At 38.8% G+C, this 26,653-nt stretch overlaps 1 protein-coding gene across 3 annotated transcripts in view; it reads right to left on the reverse strand.

Moving 5' to 3' along the window:
- Positions 1 to 485: 485 nt before the first annotated feature.
- Positions 486 to 26,653, reverse strand: part of LOC139470807 (ATP-dependent RNA helicase DDX19A-like) — a 58,955-nt gene continuing 32,787 nt past the window's right edge. For all 3 annotated transcript variants that reach the window (XM_071253099.1, XM_071253098.1, XM_071253100.1), the window contains exons 7-12: positions 22,996 to 23,110; positions 18,899 to 19,076; positions 18,097 to 18,337; positions 8,645 to 8,807; positions 3,225 to 3,413; positions 486 to 2,189 (exon numbers count right to left, since the gene is read on the reverse strand). In XM_071253099.1, the coding sequence (XP_071109200.1) occupies positions 2,128 to 2,189; positions 3,225 to 3,413; positions 8,645 to 8,807; positions 18,097 to 18,337; positions 18,899 to 19,076; positions 22,996 to 23,110 (948 nt within the window). In that variant the 3' untranslated portion in view covers positions 486 to 2,127. The remainder of the gene's footprint in view (positions 2,190 to 3,224; positions 3,414 to 8,644; positions 8,808 to 18,096; positions 18,338 to 18,898; positions 19,077 to 22,995; positions 23,111 to 26,653) is intronic.

A 26,653-nucleotide genomic window follows, 5' to 3' on the forward strand; every position in this document is an offset into this window, starting at 1 on the left:
TTTAACAATCTTGACTTTCACAGCAAACTTAACTAAGAGACAAATGTGTTTTGTTTGTTCTTGAACTTTGCACACAGCAAAATTGAATAAAATAATTTTGTCTGAACAAGACAAACCAGGGATTGATATTATGAGCAATGTCCTTGCTGATATGACAGCTCACTCAATATAGATGCAGGTGCTGCTAACATGGAAATACGTTCATTTCTTTGGATGGGTTTTGGTAGCTGTTTCAGTAATGTTGCTGAATATCCTGGATACCGTACATAAAGGGTCATCCAGGTTTTGTTGGAAATATTGCTGTCACTTCACTACAGTAGGATGGAGGAACAAGGAGATACACCTGATATACTGTGAAAGGAGAGGAACACATACTAAAGCAATGAACACACTACACAATCAGGAACTTCTTACCAGACAGATGACTGTGCCACAAGGGTCAAAAACTTAATCGTTAAATAAACACAGACAACATTTCACAGTTTATTTACAAGTATTACAAACAACTTACAATAGCTACATCTCTGTTATGTACACTAACAAGGAGAGTACTCAAATAAGCATGAAAGTTTGGTGAATTCCTTCTCCCAAAAGAAGCCATGAAACTGATTGATTGATCTGGAAAAAACTGCAACAATTTGGGATTGCTAATTGATCATTGTGCAGACAAATCACTGTTGAAGAATGACAGTGTTATCTTGTCAAAACTATAAGAATTCCTCCTACACATTCAAAATACAAAAATCGTTATTTATTCACTTTTTATTTGAATCACTAAGAATTATTGAACGAAGGAAATAGCAAAATATTGAATTTAAATTTAAAAAGCATGACCCATTGGCTTCTGCAGATCACTGAGTAAATTATTCTTTGCGAAATATCCAATAATCAAAGATCTTAACATACTATAAGCATCAACATTTTCATATCATTGCTTGGATATTCTGTGAAAAGATAGACTTTCATATTTTTAATAGATGTAATACCGTTAGAACTACCAGAAGAGTACATGATTGAGCACCAATGAAATGTTTAAAAAAGCTAAAACATGCTATGCCTATGTGGACAGACATTTTATTCCTAATGAAATCAATCCCCATTACACCTCCATTATTGCCAAACATGAACCAAGTTTGCACACCTCACCAACTTACAGAAAATGTAATAGTTCCTTGTGCACAGCTGTTTACAGCAAACAATACACGAAATAAAATATGGACTGCCATGTCAATTTGGGGTCAGAGTGGAGGGTGCTATTAAAAGTTACTTACAGATTGTTCTAAAAGTTGGTCAAGGGGTGTTTATTGGAGCAAGGCACTTAATACGGCGAATATGGCGAATATGGCAAATAAGATCAATGGATCTATACCACAAAGTCTATACCAACATGCTAATAATCATAAAAAGTTTTCTGGATTCTTATAATATCGGACAATTTTCATTTTGAAGTAAAAGAGTTTTAGACCAATGTAAAAACAAATGTTTAAAAAAATTAAAATTGGTCAAGAATTGCTATTTCCTTCTTGAAAAGCACACTTGCGTCACTCCTACTTGCTGCAGCATCACATTGTCAGTCAACAAACACAACATCCCGCTGGAAGAAGCAACTGAAGCTTTTACTTGATATTAACTTTATTGTCATTTATTGTTGATTCCAAGAAAAGCATCATATATACATTCAACATAGTTCTAGAATAGTCTCCCTTCACATATCAATTAAAAATATCTGCTTTATGGAACTAAAATGTCTGTTTAAGTTTCATTAAATTGCTTTCCTGATCTCATCTTTACGTCCACAGTAACTCCTGAAAATGATTTGAACATTCACATGGAGTTATTATGGAAAAACGAAACTGTCAACAAAATAAGTTGACAGCAAAACCAAGGTAGTTTTTTAACCTGTTTCTTTTAACCTGCCCTGATGGTCTCTTAGCCACGAACTTGATGACAATAGGGGCATCTGTGTGCTGCAGGGTTCCGTGTTGCTTGAGGCAGTGGCAGATACAGTTCAGCTCAAGTACAGTATCAGTGGTACAGCTCGTGCTGCCCAGCAGCTCATCAAGGTGGACGAATGAGTGATCATGATAGGAGGGGGTACTTCTCTCATCATATTTCTCCACCTGCTTCTCAGGTGCTGATTTTCTCTATCTCTTCAGCATCATCGGCATCCAACTTTGTGATTTTCCGACCTGTAATGCAAACAAAGAATGTGTATGATGTCAAAGAAAATAACGGTATTAAAGAAGGCTCCGTTACTCATCAGAATATTTCTGAGGTTAAACAATCAGAACAAAAGGGTAAAAAAGAATGTACAATGGAATTTACAGAAGTTTCTCCACAATAAAACAGCATGAGTATTTTGAAATTACAAGGGGTGTCTGAAAAGTTCTGAGTATATCTACACTGCAACATTTGGACAATATACACAACAAGGCAGGAAACGTCTGCAGGCATGCCAGTCACTAGATATTTATTGTTGAGAAAAATGGACAAAGCCCTATAACTAGTTGAACAAATCATGAAAATGTTCTAATGACCAAATTCTCACAAAATCACTTTCTCACAGTTGAAGCGGCTGAGATTAACTGTGGTACAGTATCTTTACCTGAAAACATTTACTTGAGCTGTGCATTGTTCACTGGTCTAGGGTCATTCTCTGATTTGAATAACCCTATTCCCAACACTCTCACTTCCATCTGATTGTAAAAGATCACCAAAAAAGCATCAGCTCAAACGCCAAAATGAAAATGGGACTCACTGGTCCTTGCTCAAGGCTCAGAATAACACTTTGGGCAAGGTGCTCACAGGGTCATGGCACTCAAACACACATTCACACACAGGTACAAACATGAAATGTTTTTATTCGAAACACACAGTCTCTTGCAATTTCGTAACATACAGTCTGGCGCTACAATAGCCTCCTTTTCATAATAAATTGCGGACCAATGGTAAATTTTGATTGTAGCAAAGAAGACCTTTGCCTACAAGTGCAAGTGGATTGTTGCAGAAGCCTTGGACAGAAGCATTCAGGCTTACAGTGATCGAAGCAGTGAGAACATTGTGTGGTAGTGGGCCAAGCAATTACCTAGTCTTCCAGAAGTCACTCACTCACTGCTTTTCAGTTTCTAATACCCCAGACACAGACCCTTTACTCTGCCACTTGCTTGCAATGAAATGATAATAATAATGGATGATCAAATGTTTTGAACTTGTCCTTCACTTACCAAAGTGGTTCTCTATAGATCTCATAGTGTTCATGGAGCGAGAACTGTCCACCATGTTGATTGCAATGCCATTCTTGCCAAATCTGCCTGTCCGTCCTATCCTGTGCAGGTATGTCTCATTGTCAGGTTTCCCATCCAATGTGGGCAGGTCAAAGTTGACCACAACTGTTACCTGTTCCACATCAATACCTACAACAGAACACAATTGATGACAATCAAATTCCCAATACTTATATCAATCTTGATGCAGTAAGCTATTGCAGACTAACGTTATGATGCAGTATCCATGAATTTGTGAGGGTGTTGTGTGTGTGTGTGTGTGGGGGGGGGGGGGGGGGGGGGGTGAGGAGGAGATCCAGCTGGACTGTTTCAAGCCGATATCTCTCAAAAAGTAATATTATTTGTGATGTACCTTTCAGAATATAACACACTTCTGATTTAATGACATCATACTTACATCACTTCTGGTTTGGGAAAACATGTGCCCAATGTAGAACAACAGTTACTTTGAAACAGTCCTGTGCTAAATGGCTACCTTAACCCAAAGTTATATACACTTCTGATTTAATGGCATCACTTACTGTTTGGGAAAACACACATACAACTTTCAAATAGAGAATCCTATGCCTATATACACATGCAGTGTAACTTGACACAGGATGTCCCATGCATCAAGCTACATTAACAAGAATGTTACATGTACTTCTTGTATAACAATTTCTCTCATTGGTTTGGAAATATGCATGTTTATTGCAAGACATCTTAAAAACACAAAGCTACTTTAATAAAGTCATATGCACTTCTGGATTAATGACCTTGATCCCCAATTTCTGCCAATCACATGCTTGGTTGTTTCCAGCTGAAAAGATGGGCGCTTACTCTTTACACTTTTCTCACAGGATTAGTTCCGCAGAACAACCTAACAAATGTGCATTTAAGTGACCTTGACCTAAAATTAACTCCTTGACTTATCACAAACATATTTTCTGAATTCATGATCTTGGGAGTTAATTTAAACTTACTAAGGGCTATCCACCATACAAATCAAATATTCTAACAGTGGCATGTTGGCCACAGTGATTATCATCTTTGGTGGCACATAAGTAGTATTTAAGTGATATAACCACGACCCTCTTAACACTTAATAAAGAATGTCAAAAAAAGCATTTGAGTGAAAATGCTGAACATACTTTATGAATGACCTCAACCGTGTCAGATCGGAGAGCAACCCCAAGGATGACAGATACCAGGTTTAAGCTTTAGAAAATCCTTTTCGAGTTAGGCAGTAAACAAAGTGTTTACAGGCCATGACCTAGAGGATGACCTTGACCCCTGACACAACATACCAATGTGCAAAAATACCCTTGCTCATAAAAGAAACACATAAATGATATCCTTGAGATATACAAGCCCTTAAAAAAAAATCGATACTAATTTATATACCCCGTCTGTAAAGTGAAATGGAATGAAGCACATCACCTACATTTGAAATAAAAACATTTACTTAACAACAAAAGTTCCTGTGACATTGCATAAGATTTAATGGAAAGTTATGTTTTTTACCAAATCTGAAACAATTTCAGTTCGCAATAGAGAAAAGACTCCTGTAAGTGTTCAAATGGTTTAAACCAATGATTGATGTAATGTTCACCCCATCCATTGCTAAGGCTGAGGTGAAAACGAGACTCGTCAGTGAATAGAACTTGATGGTGGTTCCCTGTCAAAATGGGGGTCTTCTGGCGACTATCCCTGCACATCTGAGGCGACGACGTGTGTTTTTTTTAAGATTTTCGTCGAAGGCCAGGGATGCTTCTTGCAGTCACTGTTACTGACTGGAATCGATTTCATAAGTGTGTTGTTCGAGTCCAGTTGTCTTGCAGATTATTGGTTACGCGTGGCCTGCCACTCCGCGGATGGTCTCTGGCTGCATTAGTCTGTTGCAAAAGTTGCCATAAACACCAAATGGTGTTTCTGTGGACGTTAAATTGTCTTGCAACATCACGTTGACTCGATCCTGCTTCAAGCATACCAATGGCTCGCATACGTTCATTTTCGGACAGGCGTGGCATTTCGTAATGTTGAATAATTGCGTAATTTTGTTGTTTTTCAGAGTGGTTGTTGTCAGCATATGGAATCCCATTAACGCACATGTTTTTATACCCATTCTTGGGTAGTGAAATGCATGGGGCTTGCATAAAAGTCAACTTTTGCATGGAATGCATGCTTTTCTGTAGCAGTTGCGTTTTTGTTACTTGATTCCATACATGTACTACAATATTGAACACAAAACTTTACTTGTTTGAAAAATACACTAAAATATTGGTGTCACAGGAACTTTTTTTGTTGAGTATATTTGTCTTCAGCAGAAAAAAATTACATCATATCCCTTCAGGGAAACTAACAGATCATAACAATTAAACTTGGTCAATAAAAAATTTATAATTTGAGATAAAACATCACTGGACATGATGATTGACCGATTAAATCATATTTCCTGTTCTGTTTCCAGCCATTGTTTTAAGCCCCTATCTCACATACACTATTTAAGAAATTGCGAACACGATTAAAGAAAAGTTTAAAAATCGTGTTGATTCGTGCTCGACTTTGTGGTTTATGCAAATTTCTTAACCAAACACGACCCTCATACAACTAAAAACGACCCTCATACGACCTTCATACGACTGAACACGACACTCATACTACCGTCATAAGATATTCATACGATACAACACGATTTAACCTCATTTAACACGACACCAATACGACCAAACAAGATTGTCATATGACACCCATACGACTTAACACAAATCAACACGACCGCCATACGATTAAACCCCAATCATTACGATGTCCATACGACTACAAAAATAAACACGATCTCCATATGACTGAGCAAGACCTTCATACGACATATTTTGGTTTATTTTGGTCACGTGGGTCATGTAGTATATATAAGCTGCATTGCAAAAGCATTTCTGTGTCAGTCTTCACCATGTTCAACAACGAACAAGACCCGCAAGAAGCAGCTTTGGAGGAGAAGGAAGTACTTCTTGTAGCTAAGGCTTGGATGGTGAGGGGTAGGAGGCAGTGTAGGCGTCGCAGAGTGGGGAACAGGAAGAGTTTGACCATGGTTGTTGAGCTCCCGTTTCGGCCTCCTGAGGTTTGGCATGGCTGTAGAATGAGCTTTCACTTTCAGGGGGTTTCCCACGTTCTCACTCAGTCACGTGATGGGCTCTTCCGGTCGTATGACAAACGTATGGATTTCGTGTTCAGGCGTGTGGGAGTCGTATGAAAGGCGTATGAAAGTCGTGTTGAATCGTGTTAAAACGTATGAAGGTCGTATGGGTTTCTTGCCACGCTCCCCAACACTGTACTGCAAAAATTTATAACATAATTTAAGACATCCATACCGCGTGCAACCGACCAAGACTTAACACGAATGAACATGAATGAGTGCGCGACCTTCATACGTTCTAACACGATTTAAGGAAAAACGTTAAATCGTGTTCAGATTCGTGAATGTGAGATTTATATGCAGAGATTGAGACTCCCGTGTTTATCATCTTATTTATAAATGAAGCCAGAAGCAGCCATCAGCTGTACACACGTTTTCTCGGAATCTACCGGTGATATCAAATAGTATCATCAATAATACATCAATACCAAAGCTTGTTATTTCTATCCAAGGGCTGCCAAATGGTATATCTATATCACACCAAAGCTTGCTATTTCTATCCAAGGGTTGCCAAATGGTATATCTATATCACCACCAAAGCTTGCTATTTCTATCCAAGGGTTGCCAAATGGTATATCTATATCACACCAAAGCTTGCTATTTCTTTCCAAGGGTTGCCAAATGGTATATCTATATCACCACCAAAGCTTGCTATTTCTATCCAAGGGTTGCCAAATGGTATATCTATATCACACCAAAGCTTGCTATTTCTATCCAAGGGTTGCCAAATGGTATATCTATATCACCACCAAAGCTTGCTATTTCTTTCCAAGAGTTGCCGAATGATATCATCTATGATACATCAATAAGAAAGCTTGCTATTTCTATCCAAGGATTGCCAAATAGTATCATCTATAATAGATCTATACCAAAGCTTGCTATTTCTATCCAAGGGTTGCAAATGGTATCATCTATAATAGATCTATACCAAAGCTTGATATTTCTATCCAAGGGTTGCCAAATAGTATCATCTATAATAGATCTATACCAAAGCTTGCTATTTATATCTAAGGGTTGCCAAATGGTATCATCCATAATACATCAATATCAAAGCTTGCTATTTCTATCCAAGGGTTGCCAAATGGTATCATTATTTATCTTCATGCTTAAGGAAAGATTAGTTGATATATTTTCACAAGATCGGCACTGTCAAATATCATCCTCAAGGTTTTTATGCCATTATACGAATATAAAATCATTACTTGTTCCTGAAAAATATGTATCTGTACTTCAGGATTGAACTTTGAGAAGATCTTTGTGTAAATTACTTATATCAGTACATAATTTTAATGTTAATAATCTCAGAAAGAAAAATGTACAAGATAAAGAAAGTAGTTTATGCCGTTATTGTAATTAAGGCTATGTTGAGGATGAGTTTCATGTACTTCTCATTTGTAAATATTATCAGTTTCTTAGAAATAGATACCTCCCTATGATTTCAACTATGTACAAAGATGAACAACTGATGAAAAATTTGTTGAACTCCCGCAATGCTAATACAATATCATCTCTGTCAATATTCCTGAGGAAGATTTTTGAAATTAGACGTTAATATTATATGTAAACTTATTATTACCTACACATGACCGTACAATGTTGATACAAAAAAAACCCTTCTGTACTATAGGTGATATGGCCTAAAATATTGAATAGACTTTTGTCTGTCTGTCTGTCTGTCAAATGGTATCATCTATGATAGATCAATACCAAAGCATGCTATTTCTATCCAAGGGTTGCCAAATAGTATAATCTATAATAGATCAATACCAAAGCATGCTATTTCTATCCAAAGGTTGCCAAATAGTATAATCTATAATAGATCAATACCAAAGCTTGCTACTTCTATCCAAGGGTTGCCAAATAGTATAATCTATAATAGATCAATACCAAAGCTTGCTACTTCTATCCAAGGGTTGCCAAATAGTATAATCTATAATAGATCAATACCAAAGCTTGCTACTTCTATCCAAGGGTTGCCAAATAGTATAATCTATAATAGATCAATACCAAAGCTTGCTACTTCTATCCAAGGGTTGCCAAATAGTATAATCTATAATAGATCAATACCAAAGCTTGCTACTTCTATCCAAGGGTTGCCAAATAGTATAATCTATAATAGATCAATACCAAAGCTTGCTACTTCTATCCAAGGGTTGCCGATTGGCTTGCAATTGTTATGCTTTACCTCTGGCTGATACATTGGTTGTAATCAGCACCTTTTCTTTGCCATCTCTAAATCTGTGTATAATGGCTGCCCTTTGTTCAATGGCCAGCTCCCCTGACAACAATCCCACAGCGTGCCCTTCCTTGGTCATCTTCTCTGCTAGCCACGATGCTATTCTCCTCGTCTAATCAGAAAGAAAACATCTGTCATACATGTAAATATGAAACAAACTTAAAAGTAATGTGTTCAAATGAACAATCGTTTTAAGCATCTTGCCCTTGGTAATTACCTAAGAGATGGGGCCTTGTTACGGACTTCCCCACGACCCACTTGTTACCCCATATCCATCAACTGTGTTGTAGCAATCAGTATCCAGTCTCAGCATTGGAGGCTGGTCATGACAGAGACCTGAGAAAATCTTAACCATCTGGTGACAATCAACAACTTCAGATGTTCAAGTGAATTGTACCATGTTACTTCAATACTATCATGTTAATGTTAAATGTTTTTTGTGTTTGCAATAACTAATGTACAGAAATTTAGTATTTTATATATCATACATTTATCCTATATCTAAAACACAGCGTGAAAAGTCTTCACTCAAACATACCAAGGGCTATGGTCACTAGTTCAGAGTTATTTCCCTTGATCTTCCTCTTGCTTCTGTCTTGCCAAGGACGGACAGAAACCTGGGTATGGGGTGGCTGGGCCAGGCTTATTCCAGTCACATCAGGAGAGGCATATAATATACGAAATATTAGATTTTTGTAAATTATTCCTAATCCTGATATGACAGTGTGCAGTTAGAGTTTTGGAAACTGTTGCATCATCCCTCATCATGACAGTTGGACTCATCGACTTACTTTGCCCAGGAGGTGCGTTCACTTTCCAGCATCATCAGCACAAGAAGTTGGGTCATTGTGAAGCTCCATGTATCACACCTTGTGCAGGTATCCAGTAGGAAAGAGAACAGTCCAAACTCTCTCAGAACTTCTGGCATTTATCTTGTGGCCAGAAACTCTTGTTATAAGCGGCAATCTCTGGTGCTTGGCTGACCATGTGAGTCCTTGAAGCAGCCAATACAGTGTTGATTGTATGTATGCAGCAATTGTAGCCCTACATAGTTTCTTGGACTTCAGAAGATGAAGGAGGATATCAGCCACAAACTACATCAACGCCTAATGAGGTTGAACATCTTTCTTTGGCAATAGGCAGCAGAAGGCTCCTGATTGTTGTCACTAAGGGAATGGGTTGAGATCCTATGAATGAGTTGTAAACAGCTGGAAAACACATCCAACTTGGTCAATAATGTTTTTGCAACATTCATGGGAAAAAAGCATTTGCAGCAATCATAGAAAGGGGGACTGGAGGAGGAAATGGGGAAAGCATGAAGATTATCTCTCATGAGCAATGTGATGAAGGGAGGCATCAACAAAGAGGTAAAGGGAAGAGTGAGTGAGTGTGTATGGTTTTACTTTGCTTTTAGCAATATTCCAGCAATATCACGGCGGGGGACACCAGAAATGGGCTTCACACATTGTACCCATGTCGGGAATCAAAGTAAAGGGAAGAAGCAAAATCTGTTAAAGAAACTGTCAAAGACTTTTGACGTAAGTTAGAAGATCCTTTAACATCTGCAATTTGTGAACTGTGAACTGAGAAAGCTTGGTATATCAGTAACTATATTTGCTGCCATCTGGCCGTGTTGAACTGTCTTCAGATGAAATAGACAGAATGTGGTGGGATGACTTCATATTTCTCCTCATTGATAATGAGGCCCTCACTAAACTCTCCAGCCCATATTTATTTGAGTCAAAGTTAAATGAAACCAAAAATACTTTAAATTCAAAACAAAGAATAGAAATGAAATCCCTGAACATTTGTATTAGTTGATACACTTTGTGTGTCATTATCAAAATACTTAAATTTCAAAAGTGTGAAGTGTGACAAAACAAATGAATGAGTAGAGCCAATTTATTCGTTGGTCTGGATAGATGATTCAATACATAGTACAGAAATAATGAACATCCAGCACAATGTCACAATAGTGTTTACTTTCATTAGGTTGTCCTGTCTGTTCTGGGGTTACCATGGTCAAATGTCCTTCGCATAACAAAACTGTCTTTGTAGGAAATATTAAAAACCAATATAAAAATAATCAAACTTTGAATGCAGATCTTTCATATATTAGGACTTAGTTTTATAATAACGCAATACCAAAAGCAATATTTCTTGTATAGAAATGCTGTAAGATGTATGTGTTATTGTATTGTCAACCCATATAAATGTTGTCTCGATTCCCTAATGGTGTATATAGCCATCATAATAAACCTGAATCTCCAATGATAAAATGTCTATGGCAAATATTTGATCTGATATACCACTGAATACAGTAGTAATTGTATATGTGACCAAAAACGTCATCCTTACAGGAAGGACATTTTGTTATGGGATGGAAAACATATTGTTATGGGAAAGACATGAATGACTTGTTTTTATCTAACTTTCTTTCAGATAAATCATCTATATCCACAATGAAAAAAGGAAATAGTTTGTAAAAAATACATGCATGTTTTCTTCTACATTGTAACGTTTCAAAACACGAAACAGGAAAGACATATTTTGTTAAAGGAATCAAACCTGAGTCGCCAGTCTTGTGGAAATATGTGACTGATTGCAGATATTTTGAGAAAAATTAAACATATATTCAATATGAATACTTTTACTGATATTTTCCAAGAAGTTTTTGATTTGACAAATATACACAAAGATACAACACCAACAAGCCAAGGGCTTTCACAGGATGCCTGAGGATGGACACTTTTCTGTTACATTATTATACTCAAATCTTCTTTGACCTGTTTCATGGGTGACTGTTACAAGAAGGAATTTTTTAAAATAAAATACATTTTCTGCAAAATGAATGCTCCCTCAAAGCAAATTGCTCACAGTTCAATCATCAGTACACCATTGCATATTTACTTTACCCTCTCTGTCTAAAGCCATGTCCCTCAGGTTGTGGCTGGCAAAGCCCGAGTCAGACCTAAAAAACATCCTCCTATGATGGCTCTAATAGAACAGTTATCATGTGGAACCATTGTCGAGGTAACCGCCCAAATATTATGGGAGTTTTTTGCTCTTGGTGGCTCAAGATTAGCAATATTGTAGGTGTGATGGCATCTTCCCAGGGCAAGGGAGTCGACTGACTGTTCAAGTCCAATTTCCATTCTTGCCGAACTACGCTGAAATTTTATCCTTCCATCGAAGCACCACCAGTGACAATTACTGATTATGTCCCTTCTATGTCCCTCCTATTTACCAATCAGATTCCACCTCTTTATATACTGAAACGCATTGAAAACGCACCCGAGGAAATTGATGCTAAACCAAATTTTATATGGTGTTGGGCAGGGGTCAGGAAAATTTAAAATCCCAATCGGAAATTTGCATTTATGCCACGCCCCCTTCAAAGAGCGTATTTTAGTATGACTTTTCACACACATTACAAGTTGTTACGTATTCATAATATGATGAGTTATTTCAATCTAAATAGTTTAATTCACCGGACAATTAATAACAAATAATATCATTTTAGATATACATGGAAAACATGCGTTTGTTTCTGTTATAATAACAATCTGTTAACGTAGTGAACGGTCTAATTAATGTTCATGAGTTATAACTGCTCAAGTGTATGCGTTGTAACATTTGGATCGAGACTATTATCCCATATTTGGTTATCACATGACCTCATGGGGAAAAAGTTTTTTATTAAACTAAAGATTATTTAAAAACAAGACAGATAATATAATCACAAATACTAAAAATATCGTTGATAGCAATAGTTATTTGAATACTTTCTTCATCTGTACTTAATTATTGACCATAAAAAAATTTGATATCGATCTCACAGAAAGCAAAATGGCGGTCAATCAAGATTCAATATACTACTGAAAACAATAAAATCTGCAAATCCTTATTGTATGTCAACCAAGTGAAAGTCGTTAGCCACGACTTACAAAATGATCGTCCAGACTTTGAGGGTTTGGCAGATCCCTTCGACTAATCTGCATCGGTCGACTGTCTGAAGTTACGTATCGTTGCATTTTGAGGATGATGAAGTACATCTTACTTACTAGTTTATTTTGTGGGTTTAATATTACTTCTAGAGTGAGAGCCTTGTTTAGATTGAGGGTGGTTTGTAATGCGGTTCGATGTGTAAGGTAGTGTGTGCAGTGGATGAGTGCGTGTTCTGGGGTTTCTAGTTGTTTGCAGTGTGGGCAGTTACCTGTAGTGTGTTTTTTTATTTTTTTAGGTGGTTATTTAGGTTGGTGTGTCCTGTTTGGAGTTTAGTGATTACTCTGTCGATTTGTTTTGATGGATGGAGAATTTTTGGTTTGGTTAATGGTTTGCTGAGTACTTTTTTATTTTGCTATTTGAGTTTATATATAGGTTATGCCATTTTGAGGGGATTTTTTGCTTGTTTTTGCTGATTTTTAGATGGGTAAGTTTAAGCTTATTTCTGGGATTTTGAGGGATAGTTTAGCTGCTTTATCGGCGTTTTCATTACCATATATTCCTACGTGGGCTGGGTTCCATAGAATGTTATTTGTTTGCCTGCCTTAGTTAGGTCGTTGGAGCTTTTAAGTATTTGATTTATTAATTTAGGTCGGTTTTTGGTATTTTTGTTTTGGAGGGCTTGCAGTCCACTTAGGGAGTCGGTAAGTATTAGGATTTTTTTGTGGTTTTTGGATTCTTGATTATGGAGGGCTGAGGCCATGCCCATTAGTTCCGCTGTGAATATTGATTGGTTGTTTGGGAGTCGGAAGGATTGTGTGGTTTTAGTTGGTTGTGTGGTATGGACTCCGAAACCTGTGTGTTTGGAGGTCGGATCTGAAGATCCGTCCGTGTAAATGTGACACCAATTTGGCCAATTTCTGTGTATGTATGCTAGTGTGGTGGTTTTAGCTTTGTTTGGGTCGGTTTGTTTATTTATTTGGCTAGCTAGTGTTGTGTCTATTTTGGGCATTTTAAGTTTAGGGGAGAAGATATTTGATTGTTTGCAGTTTTGTTTAAGATTTTTAATTTAGTGTTCATTTAGGTTGTTTGTTATTCTTTGGGATATTGGGGTAAGTAAGGGGCGTTTACGAGCTAGAGCTTGGTTTTTGGGGCTGATGTTTTGGTTTATGAAGTTTTGGATGAGAGGGTTTGATTGGGACGCGGCCCAGAAATTTAGGCTTAGCTGTTCCCTGCGTAGACTTATTGGCATTTTTCCTGTTAAGGCCTGAAGTGAAGTGTAGGAGGTGCCATGTTGGGTGAGTGTAATTAGTTTGAGAGCCTGATATTGTATTGAGTCAAGTGTTTTAGATAGAGAGTTGTTTAGGGTGTTGTATATGGCGCAGCCGTAGTCTAGTTTTGATCTAATTAGTGATATTTAGAGAGAGAGGAGGGTATCTTTGGAGGCTCCCCAGTTAGAGCCAGTTAAGCATCTTAGCATGTTTAGGTCTTTACTGCATTTAGTTGTTAGGTTTTGGATGTGAGCATCCCAGGGGAGATGTTCATCGAAAATAAGTCCTAAGAATTTGGTTTGTTTTTGAAATTTGATTGTTTGGTTGTTTAGCTGGAGGATTGGGGAGGCGGGTTTCATGTTTTTATGTTTGAATACTATTCCTGTTGTTTTTTCTGAGTTAAGGGAGAAGCCCCATTTGTCAGACCATTGGTTTTTTTTATTTAGAGATTTTTGGAGTTACTTACTTACTTACTTACTTTGGAGATTTAACGTGCGCTTTCCGACTGATGCGTATTTCGCACACAGGCCCGGCCAGGCCATTTAATGTGTTTCCGAAAGGGGCGAAAGTGGTGTGTGCAACCCAAGAGGGGGCTTTAGGGGTTGCTTATATAGAATTTGGGAATTTTGAGATTTGGAATAGATGCCGATGGGGTTGGGGAGAAGAACTAAGGGAGCTGGGTATGGTGGATGTTTGTTTGTTTATGTGATTTTGATTTGGTAGATTATAGTGTTTTTAGATGCGTTTTATTAGTTCCGTTTTGATTAAGAATACGCCTAAGGCCTTGAAGTTTTCTAGTTTATTTTGTGGGTTTAGTATTGCTTCTAGAGTGAGAGCCTTGTTTAGATTGAGGGTGGTTTGTAATGCGGTTCGATGTGTTAGGTAATGTGTGCAGTGGATGAGTGCGTGTTCTGGGGTTTCTAGTTGTTTGCAGTGTGGGCAGTTACCTGCAGTGTGTTTTTTTAATTTTTTTGGGTGGTTATTTAGGTTGGTGTGTCCTGTTTGGAGTTTAGTGATTACTCTGTCGATTATTTTTGATGGATGGAGAATTTTTGGTTTGGTTAGTGGTTTGCTGAGTACTTTTTTGATTTGGCTATTTGAGTTTAGATATAGGTTATGCCATTTTGGGGGGATTTTTTGTTGCTTGTTTACGCTTTTAATTTCTGATTTTGAGATGGGTAAGTTTAAGCTTATTTCTGGGATTTTGAGGGATAGTTTGGCTGCCTTTTGGCGTTTTCATTACCGTATATTCCTACGTTGGCAGGGTTCCATAAGAATGTTATTTGTTTGCCTGCCTTAGTTAGGTCGTCAGGTTAGGTTAGTCAGCCCATTGTTGTATTTTATTAAGAGATTTTTGGAGTAAATTTTGGGCCATTTTAATGCTTTTAGTGCGGATCCAGAGGGCTCCATCATCCACAAATTTTGATGTGTTTAGTTCAGGGATGAGGTACATCGATGATGCAAGGTATTTATGTACAGTTGTAAACACCTTTCACATAAATTAACAAGATGTTCTCTGTAATTAATCCTCGATTAATTAGTGTCAACTCAGTTTATTGCCTATTACAGTGATTGACCGCTTGGACTATCATGTAGGTACGATGTATTTACAGCAATCAAAACAAACAAAGCTTGTCAGTGTAGATAATCTTCATTGTGTTACAACTGCAGACAGAAACTGTCATGTCAGATCATGTCCGGTCAAAATTTAAGAATGTGCGGACAATACTTTTTAAAATGTCCGGACAGAAAAATTTAAATGTCCGGTAAGCAATATTTTAAACCAGACATTTGAGATTCCCAATCGGACGGTTTCCGGACCCCTGGTGTTGGGTATGTACTACTATCACACACAGATAACTCAGTTCCACATTAGTAATGACAAGTGTAATTGGAAAGTACACAATTTTAATGTAGAGGAAATGGAACACACAAGGGGTCAAAAGACAAAGTCAGTACCAGGTATGACCACCCCTGGTTACAAGGCATACTAGTCAACGCCTTCTCATGGACAGTATCATGGATAACAGCTTGATGTATCCAATGACACTAACGATGCAGGATAAGTGCCAGCTCTAACATTGGCGATTAGAGGTTGATGTGCAATCGGCTGTACAAGGTAGTCCCACAAGTGCTCCTTGGACTATAGATCGGAAGATAACGCAGGCCATGGCATTACAGGTACGTGGAAGAACGTGCTGTATGTGTTCTGGCGTCTTGTTGGAAAGTATGCAGCTCTTGGTGTTGACGGAAACAGGGGACAACGCGACATCTTAAAATGGCATTCCTGAGTAAACTGGAATAACATGACCTAGGTATACATGGAGCTGTGCTGAAAACTTATACTGCCCCAAACACAATCATTGTGATAACATTCACATAGGCGACACAATACCCGTATACGTCCATCAGCATTCCTAAGGTGAAATCTGGATTCATCAGAGAAGAGAACACCATGCCAGCGTTGAAGTAACCATTGTCTCTGCCTCAGGAACCACTGTAGACGTGCATTTCAGTGCCTAAGGGTCAGAATCAGGCCTATGTAAGGACGGGCATCTAAACCAGTGACATGAATCAGTATCGGGGCTCAAAACTCCTTGTCAAGCTATGATGGTAGCTGTTGTTCTGGATGCCAGAAGTGTTCGATCACGTAGATGTACCCTCACAATCTGTCGGTCTTCCCTCACACGTTTTTGTCCTGGGCGTGGTTGCTCTCTGGTACGTCCTGTCTTCTGAAATTGCTCGTTCAGTTTTGTGATGGTACGGTGGTGACATCCAAACCTTGCTGCCATGGCCCTTGTAGTCATGCCAACTGAACCTAAAGATTGCTGTGATGGAGAAGCAGATCAGGAACTAGACATAATGGCACCAGCAGGTGACGTCACAGGAACAAGCAAAGAAGGAGGCAAAGCCCCCCAAAAAAACAAGTTCAAAAAGTAGTAGGCATGCACCAGGTACAGTGGAAGCAGTAGGTATCATACAAGGTGGACGGGAAATGACATCCAATGATGTAGCTGTACCAGGTGCAGGGAAGGAAGGAAAAATGACAGCGGAAACCAGGTGCTTGTTGTTGACTTGATGCTGTGGAAACTGCATCCCAGGAAAAAGCCAGGGGTTTCTGAGGGAGACATAGAGATGGTGGGAGACGTACGTGGTAGACATAGGGTGTGATAAAGTCAATGTTGTCCATGTACAGCTAGAAGCTCCGACTCTTGGGGATGAAGTAGTGAAGGCCATGATGGCAGCACATTCAGAAAAGGAAATTACATTGGAAAAACAAAAATCCACATAGCAGGTGGGCATGCAAGAAATCATTGGAATTAACAATGAAAACACAATTACAGATTGACAGGCATGTATACGAGTGAAAGAAACATACACAAGGTATGAATCCCCACACACAGGTGATCAATGTGAGGAGAAGGAAGAAATGGTGATTGAAAATAATTTAATCAAAGCATCAAAAGAACAATGGTGAAACACCAGAAAGTAATCATCTGTGAAGGATTCCAATGTGTGACAGATGGTCACAGGTGATGATCAGAAAGATGAGGATGATCAAGGGAGAGAGAATAGTCTGTGGGTGCATTCAGTCGAACAGTTTTCACTCTGTGTTATGGACAAAGACGAAAAATAGACATTTAATACTGTCATATCAGGGTTAGGACAAATAAACGAGTCCTTTTCACATTTAGCATTTACAAGATGAGTCATGGATCCAGATGACAAGCAGAACATCTGTTACTCTTAGGAGCCAAAACAACAATGTCAACCCAACACTTACAGCTTGGTCCCACTACGTCCCCTACATTTCATATGCCTAAGAGAAAAGTTGTTGATATTCAAAGATAGAGGAGCAGGTAAGTTTTTATAATTTTTTAATTTGACGTTTACACGATATACGGCTTTGGACAAGAGCTCGGTAACATGACCGCAAAATTGACGTTCATAAGTGTATGAACACGCAAGCTCGCAAACTCCGACATTCATAAAGTTTCACCCTCATTCCATAAAAGTTCATACTCCAGTGAACTCACACAAAGTGAAGGTCAATTCTTAAGTATTAACATAGCCTTTCCCAACAGCTTCCCAGGTAGATTAATTGATAAATGGCCACTCCATATCTTAACTAGCATCAACTAGAGTCAACAACACACTTAAAACAAACAGCTTGGTTTAAATTACCTGACAGAAGATCATGGACTGTCCAATAGATATTGTACCATAGATGTTGGACAGTGCCTGGAACTTATCTTCTACATCTTGGCACTCAATGTAATATTGTTTGATGTTGTCTAAGCTCTCCTCCTCCCGACGCAGCCGAATCACAACAGGGTCATTTGGAATGACAGCTTGTGCAAATTTCATCACATCTGCATCATAGGTTGCCGAAAACAGCAACATCTGACACTGACTACCAAGGTTCCTGGTGAAAGACAGAGGTTGTATGTTAAAGTGACATGTTGTCATGATGCTTGTGGCTAATGACACATTGTTACTACTTCTCCGACCACTACCAATGACACATTGTTACTACTTCTCCGACCACTACCAATGACACATATAGATTTCTTAGATCAAGTTACTCCTTCTCCGACCACTACCAATGACAAATTGCAAGTTCTTGGATCAAGTTACCCCTTCTCCGACCACTACCAATGACACATTGCAAGTTCTTGGATCAAGCTGCTACTTCTCCGACCACTACCAATGACACATTGCAAGTTCTTGGATCAAGTTACTACTTCTCCGACCACAACCAATGACACATTGTGAGTTCTTGGATCAAGTTATTACTTCTCCGACCACTACCAATGACACAATGTGTGCATAAATTGTATATTCTTAATATTCTATTTCTATTTACAGATAAACTTAATCAGATAATGATTTCATACAACCATATTAATGTAGGATATATTTCATCTTATTTGAAGCAGTTAAAGTGCTATATCTTCTCAAGCACACTAAGAACATTGACTCAGACCTCTGTATTCTGAGAGACTGGTCCTGGTGACCCTGTGTTGCTATCATCACGTCAGCCTCGTCCAACACAAACACCTGGATTTTCCTCAGATCCAACACCTTCATCTTAATAGACCAGTCCATCACAGTGCCAGGTGTGCCAATCAGGATGTGGTATTGAACCTTCTGGCCCCTTGGTACTACAACAATAGACATTGAGTTGCTCATGAAATAATAAAAACAGAGCCACTGCCCTCTGACTCACCTGGATATGTAATTAACAGCCTACAACACCAAAAAAGACACTGATATCAAATATTTTCTGCATAAAATGATAAGGACTGATTGCTAAACATTAAATAAGTAACTTCATTTGAATTTTAGGCATACTTTATCATACCTCAAATGTTGCTGCTTTTATCACTGTTCACAACACTTCAACATCATAATGGATATGAATAGTCATACTCAGTTTCAGAATAAAAGCTTCAACAGAGAAAGAGAGGAACAACATCAACTGTGTCTGCTGTGTTAAATGCTGTTCATGATGCTTTGAGTCTTCTTTTAGCCATTATTGTGCAAAGTTCAGCTGTGTTATAACCATTCTCTATTGTATAACAGTTGTTCAAGTAATTTTACTAGGTGTGGGGCTTCCTGGTACTATCAAGTCTCATGCTTAGCAAGGGAGATGCGACCTCCCTATTATTGCCTGAGGCTAATGCAAATCCAACTTTACCTGTTTTTTATGGGGAAATTTCTTATATCAGTGATTTTGACAAAAACAGCTGTATGTAGGTCAATGACTTGGAGTGAGTGATTAAGTTGGGTTTAACGCCACTTTAACAGTATTCCAGTTATATCGCCGCATGTCAGCTTAATGTTGGAGGAAAGCCCGAAGTGATGCTGGTCTCAGACATGTACCTCTACTGTGAAAACCCAAAAGCACGGGTATGGTGCTGACAAACCTAGAAACTGGGCATTCAAACCCACAATCATAGGTTTCTGGCATGCCCAAGGGACGCAACTCTGCACAGCGAATCACAGCGCCTTAGTCTACTGGGCCACCCGTGGCCCCAATGAATTGGACCCAAGAAATGTAAGAAGTCGAAGCAAAAATCAACAAGCATGAAATACTCATATCCCCCACCAATATGACATGCCCGGTTGTGTGCAATGCATTACCTCCAGTGAACTATGTTCACTGGGCCTTTTTGTAAATGGCCTAATTGCAGCAGTAAAAAAAGTTATTACTGGTGTTGTTTTGCCATCTGCAGTTTATTATAGAATATGTAACTGTATTCGTAATGAGTAAGGATGAGACATATGGACAAACAACTTCTTTATTACAATTAGGATCGATGGTTTCGGTGTAGGCTCTAACACCGATATCAAGCAAGTGAGTGAGTATGGTTTTACGCCGCTTTTAGCAATATTCCAGCAATATCACGGCAGGGGACACCAGAAATGGGCGTCAAACAAGTGAACTACAGAGTATGGTTGACAAGAATATATACAGGATAGGAGGCAGTGTTTATACAGTTGAGTAGGTTTAAGATCAGATACACTGTTGTATTTGTAACGAGTTGTGTTTCTGCATAAAGTTAGTAAGTGATTGCAACAATCGTGTCCATGACACTTTTGGAGGAACATACACACATGCAATGCAGAACTAACCAACAAGAAAGGAAATTTATTCAATACTGTGAGATGACATTATGTGCCAACTTTGAAGAATAAATATGGTACGGTTTTCAAAATCTGCTCTGGAAACCAGGACTACAGCCATTTTCAGTCTAAGTCAAAGTCGTTGCCATGGAAACTCGAAAAATATTTTCTTTTTAAAATTCTTAGCTATCAAAAGGCACCAGTTCACCACTAGACCTATCAATGTGCTAAGTTTGGTGAAGAAATATAGTATGGTTTACAAGATCTGCTCTGGAAACGAGGACTACCGCTATTTTCAGTCTAAATCAAAGTCATTGCTATGGAAACTCAAAAATTTCTTTTTTCAAAATCACAAACTATCAAAAGGCACCAGTTCACTACTTGACCTATCTACGTGCCATGTTTGGTGAAGAAATATGGTATGGTTTTCAAGATCAGCTCCGGAAACGAAATGTGACGGACGGACAGAAGGATGGAAGGACAGAAAGACGGAAGGACCACACCCATTCCTATATCCCCTTCCACTTCGTGGCGGGGGATAATAAGTCGAATACGCAAAACACAAACATTGCTTAGGCTAGTGCTTACAAATCAATAAAAATGGTTGATATACCTTGACAAAGTCACTATAGCTCCTGCCAGCGTTTCCCTATGATACAGAAAGTTTGATGCAAAGACACGGCTGTTTAGAATTTCTGAATCGATATGGCAAGGACTAATCACTAATATTTACTTTTGAATTATTAAATTGTGAAACACCTTGTTTAGAGTTTCTATCAGTCAAAAGTCTGACTACTTAAAAAAAACATCTGCCAAATTGAAATTTATTGTCTATGACCGGTGACGGGTGGTCATCTGAAATTCTGTATATTCACACTGAAAAGTGTTTGCAAGTGAAACAGAAGCTGCCGCTTTACCACATGCCTTGCATGTCTTCTACAACATCAACCAGATGAAAGTACCTTGGCTCAAGCTAACACAAAGAGGAACCAAAAGGCATAATAATAAATAACAATCAATGGATATTTGTAAAGCGCTATAGTCTATCTGTTGAAGCATGTTCAAAGCGCTAGCACCATTATAACCCTGGTCCATGGACCAATCTCAGTAAAATCAGATCTTAGTTCTCGCTACCCTTAAACACAGATCTGAGTACATCCCATTAGGGGTCATGTCAGAACGACCTTTCATCTGACCAATGAGAGCATCGCTTACCACATCATGAAAGTGACAGTCGGGATATGATTTCTAATCATGCAACCTCGATAACTTTAACATGGGGTATTCCGAACGATAGTTACAGGTTTAACAACTGAATCCATACAATCAAGACCATCTATTAGCCATTCCAGAATGTTCTTTTGTTCAGGTTTCAAATTTGTAATTGAGAATTTGTCAAAATATGTTTCGAAGCGTAGTCGCAAATTTGAAATTAGTGCCGAAAACATGAGAAAGCTGCCTTCTGATTGGCTAATGTTGACTTGTTGTCAGTCATTCCATTGGTCGGTCAAAGTTTGCTCAAGGTTGTTCTGACGTGACCCATAATGGGATGTCCTCAGATCTTTGTTTAGCGGTTGCGAGAACTAAGATCTGATTTTAATGAGATTGGTCTATGGACCAGTGTGCACTCGACTTTCTTTCTAAACTCCCTTGGAAGTATACAACCCAAATAGCATGTGAGGTCCAAGAAGTTGAACAGTTACATGACCATTTCATCCTACTGGGTACCCATTCACCGCTTGGTGAATAGAAGCATATTTCAAACTAAGTCCCTTGCTAAGGAGACATCACATGCACTTCATGACTGAAGCCCTATAAACTCTCAAAAGTCCAGCTGCCGAACATGGTCACTAATCTGCGACCAACGTTGCTTAACTTTGCCTGATATGTGATCTGCGCACTGTGCACAGGGCCAAGTGCCACAACATAATGTAATTATATCACTTCTCTCTTGGGAAAACACCCGTCTAGTGCAAGACATCTCCTAAACATAAAGTTCCATGTAGAGTTACCGTAAGAAGGACCCCCCTAGCCATCTTTAACTGCTACTCACTAAAATCATAAGATTTTAAACATACCTGCAGTAAAACACATAGGGAAAAGGACAAACATAATTTACGAAAGACCATATTTTGACCTTGATGCTTTAGGAAGGTCACTCGTGGCCTTTTCTGATTCAATCTGAAGTTGTTGTCCAGAAACATTTCTTCACTGGTCAATTGGCCATTTACTTTATATATATAGATTTTCTATCCTTTAAACTTGTTTCATGTGGGACTTTTCATAGACCCAATTTTGTAAAATGCATCAACATACAAGTATTAAAATGATAGCTGACATTTGGAGGCCTTGAACTGCCCCAGGAGCAGTTAATTTGAAGACCTATTTCCTGTCTTTCTGCACACCACAAACCAATCACTGAAATCAAAAGTGTCCAGAATACAAGACTCAAACCTCTTTGTCCTCTGACGGCATAGCCTATTTTACAATCTGTCATGTGTTTGGCCATCTGCTCTGTGACCTCCCCAATCTGCAGAGCTAGCTCGTATGTTGGTGCAAGACACAAACACTGGAAGAATAAAACAAAGACAGTTTGTTAATGTTACCAAAGAATAAGACTTTTTCTGTGCAGGGTAGACAGATCATAGCATACCAGACATCAGTCACCATATCTTGTTGTGAATAATACACACTTCTATATAGATGCTGCAGCAGTGTAGGAGCACAAATTCAATCAATTAGAATATTCATGATATTAGTCCATAGCCACAACAAATTGCACTTTCCTTCTCTTCTATCCCATAACCAGTAACAGAGAATCCAAAATATGCCTCAAAAATCAGGTGCACTTTCCACCTGGTCAATGACAAAAGTTTATTTCCTTCGAGCCTCATTTCCCTCTCACATGAAAGCTGCACACACTTCTGGCAGGGGACGAGTGAAACCTTAGAGCTGCTGTCAGGAAATGTCTACAAATATCATAAATATTTTAATTGTTTAAATGATTTCTGATCCCAATACAACATAGTGCAAAGCTTATCCCTCAGTCGGTGGCAGAATCAGTAGTTGCGACGCTGGACTGTGATGGACTACACTTGAAGCGACATCTGTGATAGGAACTACTGCACTTTCAGGGGGCGGATCTTACATGAAAGATCTGACAGGTCAATATGATGTCAAAACAACACACAGACCTCTAGGTAAACAATAAGCCAATTTAGCATGTGTTCAAAATCTTTCATATTGTACGAAACGAAGTCCTGACATTAAAGTATGAAATCAAAACAAATTGTGAGCTAATTTTAACAGATACAATATGTCTGCTGTTGACATTGGCACACACAGGAGTGAGTGAGTGAGTGAGTGAGTTGGGTTTAAGGCTACTTTTAACAGTATTCCCGTTATATCATGGTGTGTCAGCTTAATGTAGGAGGAAAGCCTGAAGTGATGCAAGTCTCAGACATTTACCACTTCGGTGAAAGCCACAAACACGGGTATGGTGCTGAAAAACCTAGACACATAATCTGGGCGAACCGGGATTCAACTCAAACAATCATAGGTTTTTGGCGTGCCCAAGGGATGCAACTCTGCACAGCGAATTGCGGTGCCTTAGACGACTGGGCCACCCGTACCCACCGGCACACACAGAAAAAAGTTTTCCACCTTTGTGCAGGCGCAGTGGAGCAGTTCCAGTACTGTTTGGCAGTGAAGAGGAGTCTATTGAAAATTCTGGAGATTTTATAACATGAGCACAACCAAAATGCAGGACTGTGGTTATGATGTAATAGAGGTAAGGTATTCCAAGGAATTATATGCTTGAAAATTTGATATTTTGGAGATATCTTCAATATGATCAGATGTGTCCCTTTTAACAGAATGCTGAGACTGGAGACATCAAGTGATGGTAATGGGCAGATTAGAACAAGGAGAGACAAGGTGTAACATGACAATCAACAAAACATCTTTGCGGTGTATTGAAACGGTCCAAACTTCCAAGAAAGATGAGAGGCTTTTGCAGTCAATGAAGAAGTTCAGATGACTTGATCAATAATGGGTCATGCACCCACGATTAGTCAAACATCTGTTTGTACTGTCTGGCCTAGTCAGAACCAATCTCCATATGACAATTTGAGGGAGTATAGTCCACTCCTCTTGCAGCACCTGGCCCAGTTCAGTTAACGCAGCGCAGTCCCAGACTAATTCTGCAATTCCATGATTATGGAAAACTCAGCGCAGAATTGCAGAAAAATCATGAAATTTGCCTATTTTTATCAATCAACACACTAATTCTCATTATTTTCAAGATTGTCTATCGAAAATGATGCCCAAATATTTCACATATGATTCAAACATACAAAGTATGATTCATGCAAAAATTCCAAATAATTCTCACTATAAAATATTCGTGTGGTATTATGACTACTTAACCATGTTTATGAAGTATATATTCGGTGACGCTATGCATATTATACAATGACAGCTGTTTATATTGACTGTGTGGGGAATTATTTGGTTTCGGATTTGGATTAGAGTTTTTGTAATTCTTTTGTAATTTTGGTAACTTTAGGTGTGAAATTTTGGTAATTTTACCACAGAATATTGATAATGTTACTTCAGAATTTGTCTAGGACTGGTAGTGGGTGGCCTTTGGTGTCAGTGTATACTTCTCCCAATCATGAGCTAGATGTGCTGTATGGGGTGTATGGTAAGGTCAGGGCTCTTGGATGGCCTTTGCATTCTGGTGATGTTCTGCTGATGGAGGTTGTCAGCTAAGATATGTACACGGTGGACTCAAGAGGTATTGGTTGAAAGACAAAACCTGGCATGCAAACGGCACAACTATTGGTGTCAGTATGTCGTCTAAGAAGTACTGTCCAGTAACCCTTTCATGGACAATATACAGTGGCGTTCCAGCAGTCATAGTGGTTCCGCCCAATATTGTTAGACCCACCAACAAATGTGTCATATTCCCCTACTTTGATGTTCGCATCATGTTTGCTAGATTGCCTCCAAACATGTCCACGCCTATCCAGCGAGTTCACAGTGAACGTGGACACATCTGAAAACATACCAAGAGACTATCGGTGATTCCCCCAGATTCTAACAACCATTGGTGTCTGGCTGTAATGTGTTGAATGGTTAATGGTGGTACAACAATGGTTGCCAAGCATGCAGACAATTTCTAATCCCTGTGCATGGCTGATCTCTAACATCTTGTCTGCAGAAAGCTGTTCCAAAGTCTGCAAATCACAGTCTGGGACGAATTGAGCATATCCGCTATCTCTTGCTGAGTTCTACCAGCATGAAACATTCTTGTTGATGTAGTGTGTCACTGTGGAGTCGTCTCTGGAGACAAGAACCTTGGTGTTTCCTACATTGTATTGCCAGAAATTCCAGGTGTTTGATATGCAGTCTCCTGCTCCTCTGACCACCTCCATGAGACCCCCTCCTTGTTGAGATGCATCTTAAAACAGGTGGTGGGCAGGAATGAAGACTCTTAAAGAGTCTTTGCCAAAGGCTTCCAACTGGAGCATCCACCACAACAGCTATATCTTGAGACTAGCTTCAAAAGTAGGCTGATTTAGGCTTCTTGCAGAAAAAACTGAAAACGTCTGAGTTGATTAACTGATTAGTTGATTAATGTCTTGTGTAACCAGAAAGAGACCCCTCCTCATGTCGAATTAGCCTCCTATCAACTGCAGTGTCTGTCCAGTCTGACTTTCCCAAGTTGACACATCATCTCATCAGAGGGACAGAGGCTGTAGAAGTCACGCTGCTGCTGTAAAATCTGGGGACCTTATTCGCAGTCATCATGAATAAATGGAAGCTCACTCCCATATAGATCACAACGATAGCCTGTGTAAATAATCTCACCCTTGAAACAGAAACCAGAGGTATATGGGAATGAGCTGATCAGCATCTTGCTGAATAGTGAGGTTCAACAAAAAATACAAACTGTAAAATAACAAACACATACTGATGATGACTGAAAGCAATTTGGTCACAACCATCTGGCGACCTAACGTTAAAAAAACCACAACAATGTGCCAAACAAATAAACCATTTGAGGCATTATTGTGAGAAGTAACATTCCACAAAATGATCACCCACG

The sequence above is a fragment of the Haliotis cracherodii genome, unplaced genomic scaffold (genome assembly GCF_022045235.1).
Source record: "Haliotis cracherodii isolate W230 unplaced genomic scaffold, xgHalCrac1.p SCAF_21, whole genome shotgun sequence".
NCBI lineage: Eukaryota > Metazoa > Mollusca > Gastropoda > Lepetellida > Haliotidae > Haliotis > Haliotis cracherodii.